This window comes from Anolis carolinensis, chromosome 1 (assembly GCF_035594765.1).
Source record: "Anolis carolinensis isolate JA03-04 chromosome 1, rAnoCar3.1.pri, whole genome shotgun sequence".
Lineage (NCBI taxonomy): Eukaryota > Metazoa > Chordata > Lepidosauria > Squamata > Dactyloidae > Anolis > Anolis carolinensis.
The window spans coordinates 5101715-5113911 of record NC_085841.1 but is presented as its reverse complement, the minus strand read 5'-3'; the positions used below and the strand labels follow the sequence as shown (position 1 = coordinate 5113911).

Genomic DNA, 12197 nt, shown 5'->3' with positions numbered 1-12197 from the left:
AAGGAATAAATATAAGATGAGTGACACCTGACTTGAATGCAGTAAATCCATAAAGGGATCTAGGCATCTTTGTAGACCATGAGCTAAACATGACACAGCAGCCCCCCCCCCCCCCCCAAAAAAAAGCTAATACAATTCTGGGCTGCATCAATAGCTATATAGTGTCCAGATCAATAGAAATAGTAGTGTCACTCTATTCTGCTTTAGTCAGATCTAATCTAGAATGCTGTGTCCGGTTCTGGGCACCACAGTTCAAGAAGAATATTGATAAACTGGAACATATTGAGAGAAGGACAACCAAGATGTCACGAAGTCTCAAAACCAAGTCTTATGAGAAATTACTGGAGGAATTGGGTATGTATAGCCTGGAGAAAACTGAGAAATAATGTGATAGAAAACTAAATATCTGAAGAGATATCCTCTAGGAAATGGAGAGAACTCGTTGCCTGCTTCTCCTGAGACCAGAAAGTGAAGCAATGGATTCAAATCACTAGAAAAGAAATTCCATCTAAACTAAGACTGCAAATCTTTCGGGATTATTTATTTCTGCATTGCTACATGGTAAGGAATTGAACTGCTTCTTAAACTGTGGGTTCCAACCTCTTGTGATTCCTTCAACTCTAAGATTCAAATGGACTTTTCTACCTGTTGACTTACTAAACAATAAATGAGTCAATAGATCTATCCCAACTGAAATGAACTGGTAAGATGCAGGCTGTCAAATTTTACCTAATGAAAACAAGGCAATGAATGGGATATAATAGTCAAGAAACTGTACTCAACTTTTAGAGATCCAGGTTCTATTTCCAACTAAGCCATGCAGCAATTGAGGACTTTGCTCCCACCAAGGTGTTTCAAGCCTGATCTACCTGACCATGTTGCTGAGAGGATATTGTAGGAGAAAGAAAGACATACAGCAGAGTCTCACTTATCCAACATAAACGGGCGGGCAGAATGTTGGATAAGTGAATATGTTGGATAATAAGGAGGGATTAAGGAAAAGCCTATTAAACATCAAATTACATTATGATTTTACAAAGTAAGCACCAAAACATCATGTTAGACAACAAATTTGACAGAAAAAGTAGTTCAATACGCAGTAATGCTATATAGTAATTACTGTATTTACGAATTTAGCACCAAAATATCACGATGTATTGAAAACACTGACTACAAAAATGTGTTAGATAATCCAGAACATTGGATAAGCGAGTGTTGGATAAGTGAGACTCTACTGTATATGCCAGTTTGTACTCAATGAGAGAAACATGGGGCATTAATACATATAACAAATAAGTAAAAAACACTTCTGGTTAAAAGTAAATTGTGTGAGTGTCTTCATATAAATGCAGACTATAGATAGAGAAATGAGGTTCAACATAGTAGTGTTTTTCTGGATTTATAGAAGCATAACAATTGGCATAGGCCAAAGAGTAGCTCCCTGCAAAGAAGAGATACCCCCCTCACCCCGAACATAAAGAACTATGAATCTTTATATTTATTATTGTTGTTGCTATTGTTGTTGATGCAGTTATATTTATTATTATTTCAGTATATTTATTTATATCCCACTTTCCTATTTACACAAAGGGAAGACAACTGCAGCATGGCTGGGGCCATTCACCCTCCCCAATCCACCCTTGTGGGTCACAACGTAACAGGAAGTGATGCGATGTCACTTCACATTCCAAGAATTGACTGAAAAGTAACTGATTTTCGGGGTTTTTGGAGATGAGTAAGGACCAAAGGGTCCCAGATCTCCCGACTTCTGTGCCACTTTTGGATTTTTAAACTGTTTTTCAGCCCAATTTTCAGCCAGAAGTTGACTACAGAAGCATACTGGAGAACCTAGAGTTTCCTATAAGTGTTAAAAAAACCCTCGTATCTATTTATTTGTGGTTTTCCCAGTTTTGCGGGGATCCAGCAAAATGTGGAGGACTAATTCTAATCTTTAATTGCACAATGAACATCTGTTTAATAAGCTATTATCATAATGCATACATATCCCTCTGGGAACACTACACTAGTATTACTGGAGTGGCTAAGTTCAAACACCAATGGGGTATTTCACAGCTGGTGCTTTTCTGTGGGATCAATGGTGATCCTTACCATTTCTACCACAGGAATTCGCAGTGCTCAACCTCGAAAACAAGAAATCAGCCCTGAGACTGAAAGACTGGTGACATCTTCAATTAAAAAAAAAACAGACAGGAGTTGCAGATTGAAGGTGCTTGCAGTTGAAGTTCAAAAGATGCAACATGCAAGTTACAAAATAAGAAACATTCCCCAGTACCAATGGCATAGTTTGGTTGTCTTTGGGATTGAACATATCCGATATGCATGATAAAAATCCCAGCCATTGTTGTTATTATTAATAATATTATAAAAGGCTTTGAGCTCTCCAGTTGAAGAGAGCTAATTTTCAAGTGACATTATTGAGATTAATTGCTCCGACCGCCTGCAAAGATAGACAACGGCAGGGTGGGGAAGAGCAGAACGATGTCCTATAGGATATTATGAACACGTCCACCAGGAAACGGAATGACTCACTCGGCCGTTCATTTTGTGCTGGCCAGAATGATCCAGACGCACACACTCATAATGCGCAAGACCTGGTAGTAAATAGCAGTTTTGTCATTATACTGTTCTGGTTGGTACAGAGAAACAGCCCTATCTTCATGAGTTTGGATTCACTAAAAGAGAAGAGGGGATTAATTTTTGGAGAAGTGTGAAGATGAATCGGATAACGATATCAGGAAGGATGTATAACTATGATAAATGATACAATAGAATGATTACATCGCTATACACTTTTGAAATGGTATGTGTTTGTGTCTAAGATCAGTTTAATATTTCCGTTTGTGGACTGAGCCAGTTGGGTTTGGAAGACAATTACAAGGCAGGTCTCCTATCCTTATAATGGTTGAATGTTTGTATATGTTAACTTATTGTGAGACCATGGATTTCATAGGGATTTTTAAAGCAAGAAATACTCAAGGTGGCTTGCCATTGTCTTATTCTTAAACATTCCCTATAGCATCTGGTGTTCATTGGTAGTCTCCATCCAAGTCCTAACCAGCCCTGATCCTTCTTAACTTCCAAAATCAGACAAGATCTGGTGTCTTCAGGTTTCTTAGGCCAAAGGGTTGTGTAAAAGAAGGAATTTTATTGTTATTCTCTCAATGCATTTCCAACCTATAGTGACCCGAAGGCTATCATGGGGTTTTTTGAACTTTAGAGTGTGTACGGTAGTTCAGTGCTCAAACCACTATGCAATACTGGCTGATGACAGGCAATACCTGCTGAAATTCCCTCTCTGAAATGACAATTAAAGGCACAGGAGCTCTACTTGTACATCAATTGACAACCCTATGAGTCAGGCACCTGACCCACATGTGATCAGGGAAGTGCTTTTACCATTACTAGACTTAATGCTGATTTCTAAAATCTCACATTTCTGAAGGACCTTTATCTTTTTCAATGTATTTAAACAGATCAAGGCAAATATTTATCCACACACCAGTCAACAACTGATTTGATCAATTGCTAGAAATAATCGCTAGGATTCAGATTATAATGTTTTAAGGCTTTATTTGGTTGTTGCCAGAATTTCTTTCACTGTTACCTTTAAAATATCCCCTTTTCCCATCTGCTGGAACACTTTTAATTAACTAAAGTAGTGTGGTCCAAGCTTTAGTTGCCCGAGGTCCAATCAAACTTTAGTATAGGAATGTGAGGGCCAGAGACATTCGAGAAATAAAACGAATTCTTAAAAACTTAAAGCAGTTAGAAGGGTAAATGATTTTTTCCTAATGTTAAATTAAAATATTTTTCCAGGAAAGAAGATTCCACCTGAACATCAGGAAGAACTTCCTCACTGTGAGGGCTGTTCGGCAGTGGAACTCTCTCCCCCGGGCCATGGTGGAGGCTCCTTCTTTGGAGGCTTTTAAGCAGAGGCTGGATGGCCATCTGTCGGGGGTGCTTTGAATGCGATTTCCTGCTTCTTAGCGGGGGGTTGGACTAGATGGCCCTTGAGGTCTCTTCCAACTCTACTATTCTATGATTCTATGATTCTATGATTCCAGTAAGAAAGGCAAGGGCCAACAACAATGAATTGGTGGGCCGCATGCGGCCCATGGGCTGCGGGTTGGATCACACTGAACTAAAAGAAACTACAGCAAACTAAGAGGACCACATTCAAGCAACCTCTCCTCTAACTCACAGCCTGGTCCCAACGTATGCGGTTCTCAAGGCTCACTTCAAGAAGGAGAGAGCACAAAAGAAAGAAAGAAAGAAAGAAAGAAAGAAAGAAAGAAAGAAAGAAAGAAAGAAAGAAAGAAAGCTCAATTACTCCCTGATGTTCCAGCCAAGCTATTATTAGCTTCCGTCTGCTCTGTCATCCGCCTTATCTGTATATTATTAATATTGTTCCAACCCATAAGAATCTTGTTTATCTTAGTACAGAAACCCTTTCTGGGGAGTTTCTAAAAATAAAATGTAAAAAATCCAAACTATGTCAATATTTTTTGGCTGAATGCTTTATTGGTAGCTTTTTTTGGATAGGATTTAATATAACAAATTAAGAACTTTACACTAACAGGATTATTATTTTATTATGTTCAACAGCAGGAGCAATAGTTCTAGCTGCTGTCAGCTGCCCCCCCCCCAAAAAAAAAATTGATATGAAGAAAATGTAACATGACTCGAACTTTCAGCTGCCCTAGACAACTGAGCAAATGGATTCAAGCTATAGGAAAAGATATTAGGAAGAACTTCCTGAGAGTAAGAGCTGTTTGACAGTGGAATATGCTGCCTGGGAATGTGGTGGAATCTCCCTTCTTTTGAGGGTTATAAAACAGAGGCTGGCCATCTGTCAAGTGTCCTTTAAGTGTGTGTTCCTGCATGGATGGAGGGGATTGGACTGGATGGCCCTTAGGTTTTTCCCCAACTTAATGATTCTAGGACTCTGTCTCTAGCAGACATGACCAAGGTAGTTGGTTACCTATTATTCACACATAATAGTGCCCTGAAATCTGATCTGATATACTTTTAAAATAAATTACTTCTGAAATTATTGCTGTATCTGTTGATTACATTAAACTGATTTCAAAGCTTTGTAGATAACCTAGAATGACTGACTGATTTGGTAGTAGAATTCTTGTCTTTATAAGACAGGATCCCAAGGTTGATCTTAGGAAGAGACATTCTTTTTGCTCCTCTCTCCTAAAAAAAGAATGCCTTGTCTAAAGGGAAGGAGGGAAAGAAAGGAAGAAGGAAAGGAATATAGGGTGGGAGATCCCCACTCTTATGTACTATTATTATCCAATTCGGGGGTCTCTGGTGGCACAGTGTGTTAAAGCGCTGAACTGCTGAACTTGCTGACCAAAAGGTGCCAGGTTCAAATCCCGGGAGCGGAATGAGCGCCCGCTGTTAGCCCCAGCTCCTGCAAACCTAGCAGTTCGAAAACATGCAAATGTGAGTAGATCAATAGGATGGTAACGTCGCTCCATGCAGTCATGCTGGCCACATGACCTTGGAGGTGTCTATGGACAACGCCGGCTTTTCGACTTTGAAATGGAGATGAGCACCAACCCCCAGAGTCGGTCATGATTGGACTTAATGTCAGGGGAAAACCTTTACCTTGACCTATTATCCAATTCCTACACAAGTACAGTAGAGTCTCACTTATCCAACATAAACGGGCCAGCAGAACGTTGGATAAGCGAAAATGTTGGATAATAAGGAATGATTAAAGAAAAGCCTATTACACATCAAATTAGGTTTATGATTTTACAAATTAAGCACCAAAACATGTTATACAACAAATTTGACAGAAAAAGTAGTTCAATACGCAGTAATGCTATGTAGTAATTACTGTATTTACGAATTTAGCACCAAAATATCACAATGTATTGAAAACATTGACTACAAAAATGCGTTGGCTAATCCAGAATGTTGGATAAGCGAGTGTTGGATAATTGAGACTCTACTGTATATGCAGATTTAATCTAATTAAAAATAATAAAAATATGTCATTAGGTGATGGTTCTGCTAATGCTAAATTCCTCTCCTATTCCCCATCTCTAGAAAAATAAAGAATACAATAATTATGCCCCTATTTCCCCTTACCACTTGCACAACAATCCTTTGCATCTCCGAGCAGAAAACAGTGTTATCTTATGCAGAATGAACTGTTTTCTATTCAAAAATGTCAGCCTTGGATAAAACAAGGCTTTTTTAGGTGCAAACATTTGTTTGCAGCCAGCATTAAAATGCAAAAAATTAATCGATAACACACTAAAAATCTCATACTCTGGCCAAGTGAAGAGAAAAGTTATTTATTCTGCTGTCCGAGAACTGAATAAATAAAAATTCCAGCCCAGCCCACCTCACAGTCCTGACTCAGGGATGGATGAAAGGAAAGAAGTTAATATTTTCCAGCAGGTCTGCTTTCATGCAGGTGTGTCCCTCCCTACATGTTAATTCTCAACACACCGCTTAATGTGGCTTGACTTCTCCAAGCAGGCAGCCTTCTACTTAGTTAAAAGGTGATACGAAAAGGGAAGGTGACGACAGTAACTGCAGGCTGGATGGAAATGATCTCATTCTGGACATATTCAACAGAGGAAAACAAATAAAGAGCGGCTGTGCACAGAATCAGCGTACTCTGAAATTAACCATTTCAGTGTACACTATGCAGTTCATTACAGTCAGAAGAGCTGAGCTATAAACCCTAACCCTAACTATGATATCCTCAAGAGGGCAAGTGCTTCAATGTTGCACAAGATTGGAATTTTTCCTTTTTCTGTACACAACAACTTCCAGAATCCTTTAGCCATTGAGAATGAAAACTGAAGAACTATAGCCGAAAAGGAGTAGGTTTGCAAGCTCTGATTTGTTGAAACAATTGCTTCAGAGGTCGGTCACATACTCTGGCTGCAACATGCCTCATATGAACTTATAGTTAACATCAATACAACCCTATATTGTCTTCTCTGACTTCCAGCTCTGTTCTCAGCAATGATTGTGACAGAAGATTGAATTGCATGGTGTCAAAAATGGGCAATAGTCCATTCTGCATATATTTTTAGAAAGGAGTGCATGTAATGGCTAATATGAAAAAGATATTAATCTTTGTGGTGATCAGAACTGAACACAGTATTCCTGCTTTGGTCAGACCTCACCTGGAATAATGTCTCCATTTCTGCAACGATGGTTAATGGAGAATAATGACCAGCTGGAAGGCATCCAGAAAAGGGTCACCAAAATGGTCAAGAGTCTGGAAACCATGGGTATGTTTAGCATGGAAAAGTGAAGGTTGCGAAGGGACATGAGAGCCATGTTTAAATATTTGAAAAGATGTCATATTGCAGAGACAGCCAATAATGGAAAATGACAACAATGGAGCACACATGTGTCAGCCAGAAAAGCTTCTCAGTTTCATTCTCTTCCTATGTTTTCATTCCACTACCAATAGCAATATAGCCAACATTACATTATCTCCTAATATATTCAGTAGGTCTCTTTTAAAGTTAGCTTCAAAGTTCTGCCAACTTTTAAAACGTCGGGTTCTCACCTAGACTCTGAATCAGAAGAAGTTTTGGTATGAGTCAGAATTTACAGAAATATCAATTATACCCCCAAATAAAAAATATAATATTTAGCTATGTATGCATGTTGCTCTGTCAGTTTACATCTTATAGTCTTTAGTTTTAACATGTGTCCTATATTTATGTGAAAAACTTTTTTTAAAAGGTATAGCTTATTGCTATAGGCGATTTCTTGCTCAGAAAATTCTTCCTAGATAAATATATACTATGTTCTAAGTAATGTTCTGAGTAGCCTAATGATTCCTGTGGGGGTGATGAAGTGCCATTAACACAGTAAATTTGTTATTACTAATTAATATACATTTGTCATTTATGAAAGTGATGGAATCGGAGCTGGAGTGAAAGAGCACAAAATTAGATGACTTGTGAGTCGAAAGTGTGGTGTACCAACTCCATACTCCTGGTTTCTGCAAGTGTGATGATCCTTTTTCTGTGCAGTGTAGACAACACTGCTCTGGCTACAGAATGGATCACACCTGGAGATTTGCACATGGCATTAAAGTGCATGGATTTCCATGACAGGCATTAAAGTGCATGATTTTGCATGACAGCGATGCTCATAAGGCTGGTGATGTCCACACTGTTTTAAGGATTAACAACACAGCTAATCACAACAAAAGATAGCTGAAGAATCACAGAGTTGGAAGAGACCTCATGGGCCATCCAGTTCAACCCCCTGCCGAAAAGCAGGAAAATCGCATTCAAAGCATCCCCGACAGATGGCCATCCAGCCTCTGTTTAACAGCCTTCAAAGAAGGAGCCTCCACCACACTCTGGGTTCCACTGCTGAACAGCTCTCACAGTTAGGAAGTTCTTCCTGATGTTCAGGTGAAATCTCCTTTCTTGTAGTTTGAAGCCATTGTTTCGCAGCCTAGACTCCAGGGCAGCAGAAAACAAGTTTGCTCCCTCCTTCCTATGACTTGCCCTCCCATATTTATACATGGCCCTCATTATGTCTTCTCTCAGTGTTCTCTTCTGCAGGCTAAACATGCCCAGCTCTTTAAACCGCTCCTCATACAGGTTGTTCTCCAGATCCTTGATAATTTTAGTCATCCTCCTCTGGACACATTCCAGCTTGTCAACATCTCCCTTCAACTGTGGTGTCCAGAATTGGACAGTGTGATTCCAGATGTGGTCTAACTAAGGCAGAATAGAAAGGTAGCATGACTTCCCTGAATCTAGGCACTATACTCTTCTTTACACAGGTCAAAATCCCATTGGCTTTTTTTGCTGCTGCATCATATTGTTGGCTCATGTTTACCTTCCTCCCCACGAGGATTCCAAGATCTTTTTCACACATACAGATATTGAGCCAAGTGTCCCCATTCTGTATCTTTGCATTTCCTTTTTTCTGCTGAAGTGGAGTATCTTGCATTTCTCTCTGTTGAACTTCATTTTGTTAGTTTTGGCCAATCATCTCTCTAATCTGTTCAGATCGTTTTGAATGCTCCTCCTGTCTTCTGGAGATATCTCTTCCAATTTGGTGTTGTTTGCAAACTTGATGATCCTGCCTTGTAGCCCTTCATCTAAGTCATTAATAAAGATGTTGAACAGAACTAGGCCCAGGACAGGACCCTGCTGATGGCACTCCACTCGTCAATTCTTTCCAGGATGAAGAGGAAGCATTGGTGAGCACCCTTTGGGTTCGTTCACTTAGCCAATCCACCAAACCGTAGTCTTGCCTAGCCCACATTTGACTAGTTTGTTTGCCAGAAGGTCAATAAAACCATAGTTCAGGGTGGGTGAATGCTAGGCTATCCAATACTTTCATGTAAAAAACTGAGAGGAAAATAATGCTGATCAAAGAAGAAAAAAGCAATAATGAGTCACATGCTCTCCCAATTTAAATTGTGTGGGTTTTTTTTTTTTTTAAGAAAAGGTCTCCACTGAGACTAACATGGTGGAAGCATTTAGAAGCATGGTGAAAGTGACCCCATGTCCCCTAAGGGTCAAGGGGCACATGAAGTTTTAGAAAATCATTTTTTAAGGAAAAGAGCAGTTGAAGGGCACAGCAGGGAGAGATCTGAAACCATCTAGAGCCAACCCCTCCCTGCCGCCTCTGCCAGTTGTTAGAGATCAAATAAAATAAGCCATCTGATTCATCCTGCTTCCCAGCTAAGTGCCTAGTGGACGGATTCCTTTCTTCAGGTATGCAGTCGGAAGAACGAGCCTTATCTGTGCATTTTCAAATGGAGGTGAGTGATGTTTGCCACTTGTAGATTTAGAAGGGGAGAAAACGCCAAGCCCTTTCAGCTCTAACAGTAGCACCTGATGCTTCTTCACCACATTATGAAAAGAGAGAGAAATTGGGGGAGTGGGGGGAGGGAGACCCAGACAGCACAAGTTATCTTGGGAGAATGTAGCGGAGGAATCGGATCAAGCAGAGCGAGGGCAGAAGGGAGCAGCGGATTCACTAGGGAAGTACCATGACGTGAGGGACAATGGGTCTTAAATCAAAGGCATACATTATAATGACTAAGCTGACAGATTTGCACTGCAATGCAGAAAGCCGAGTAATATCCCAACATCTGCGCTGGCAGGGGAAGAGGGGCGAGGAACGGCAACATGGTGCCGTGGCTTTGGAACTGGGGAGCAGAGTTATGATGATAGTGGAGGAAAAGGCACATGTCTGGCACCCTTACCTGTTACCTGTGCAACAACGGCTTGAGAAATCCTCCGGTTGGCCAGGAAGGCTTTGATTTCCTCTTTTATCACGCTGCTGTCCCTCCTATAGAAACAGGGGTTTCGGGAAAGAGGGGCAAGGGAGACAGAGAGAAAAATATATAACATAAGGGGGAAAGAGTGAGAGAGAGAGAGATGGGACCAAAGTAGAATTTGAAGATGCATTTTCTGGGGGACGGGAAAAGGGAAGGGGGGCGTTTGATATATTGCTCTCGCCAGCGGACATTTCTTTTAATCAGTGTCACCGGTTGATCAAAGCCTACAAGGAGGAGAATGGATGACTCACGGCCTGTATAAATTCATGCAAGCCATATGGAATGCACAAAGTTTCATTATAGGGGAATGAATAAATCTCTCCCTCCAGGAAAAAAAATGAGGGGGGAATCAGCAGCCCTGGCAGCTTCGGTCATAAAACAAAAACAACCTGAGGCTCTTGCACGGGGGAATGCAGCCCAAATGAGCAGCAAAGCAAGACACATTTGGATACCTTGGGGCTCAGAGGGAAATTGACCCACGGTGGTATAGAAGCAAAATGGGGCTTCTTCACTCTATGGCCAGTCAGGGGAATTGAAAAGCAGGGTTCCCTCGACCCTCACCACCAAACCAGGTACCCTTTGTAGCTCATGGTTTGCAGTAGAGCAGGTGACCTTGCCTACAGCTATGGGCGGAGACCAACTGTTGCTCTTTAGCCACATGCTAGCCATACCAGATGCTATGCCATCCTCCATTCTCTGGCCATCTAAGAATGGGAATCTGTGGATGGCCAGCTCCTGATTCAATAAAAAATGACATGAATTCCCCTCCTAGTAGCTTTCTTTTAACCTTCTTGTTGTTGCGTGCTTTCATGTCATTTCTGACGTATGGGTACCCTAAGGTTTTCTTGGCAAGATATTGTTCAGAAGGGCATTGAGGCTGGGGGGATTTAATTTGCCCAAGGGTTTTTGTTTTTTTTTCGTGTCAGGAGCAACTTTAGTCGCTTCTGGAGTGAGGGAATTGGCCATCTGCAAGGACGTTGCCCAGGGGACGCCTGGATGTTTTGATGCCCAAGGTTACCCAGTGGGTTTCCCTGGTTGAGTAGAAATCTGAATCCTGGTCTCCAGGGTCCTAGTTCAATGTTCAAATCGCTACATCATACTGGCTTTCTTCTTCAAGCCTAAATCATACAAATACCAAAGAACAGCTCCCTCTTCCATTATTCCCACCCAACCAAATACCTGGGAACAAGGAGTGTTGTTCTTTAATTGGAAACTGCTCTATCTGCTGCTTAGCTCATTGACACTTGGCAAAGATCTCAAGTATTCAAATAGCCAATTAGCACGAGAACAACTCCAGAATCCATCTGCTTTTGATATCTCAGGCCAGGATGTTGGTATTTTGACCAGAGAGAAGGACACATACCTTCTCCTTGGGGGCCTGATCCTAGATTTGCGGAAGTGGTAAAGTGTTGTTGTGGGACCACAGGCCTGCAAAGGATGTCATCCTGGCCCATGAATGCTGCAGAAGAGGTGAGCTGCCCATCCTTGAACATCAAAGAGTAGCCATTCATCAGTCCTCTCTGTAGCCATTTATTTCACATTTCGTTGTTGCTATGTACATTTGCTGTTGTCCTTGTTGATGCTGTGTTTGTTTAATGCCTTCAAGGTCAACTCTAACTTAAAATGACCTTTTCTCAGGCATATTTATTCTGAGGAGGTTTGCCACTGCCTTTGATTCTATAATTGACTGCTTTGCCCAAAGTCACCCAGAAGGTTTTCATGGCTCAGCAGAGGTGCAAACCTCAGTCTCCTTGAGTTCTAGTCCACAACTCAAACATCTACACTGTTGATAGAGATTTATTCAGAAGTCATGCATTGTTTTCTCCTTAGGCTTAGACTTGTGGGATTCCATACCTGAGCAAGAGATTTG

General features: G+C 40.9%; 1 protein-coding gene across 12 annotated transcripts in view; it reads right to left on the bottom strand.

Moving 5' to 3' along the window:
• The window catches only part of hmbox1 (homeobox containing 1), a 117265-nt gene that overhangs the window by 41018 nt on the left and 64050 nt on the right, over positions 1 to 12197 (bottom strand). For all 12 annotated transcript variants that reach the window (XR_507253.3, XM_062968814.1, XM_062968809.1 and 9 more), the window contains exon 4: positions 10253 to 10338. Coding sequence is in view for 11 of the 12 variants with exons in the window: in XM_062968814.1 (XP_062824884.1) it covers positions 10253 to 10338 (86 nt within the window). In the remaining variant the exon portion in view is untranslated. The remainder of the gene's footprint in view (positions 1 to 10252; positions 10339 to 12197) is intronic.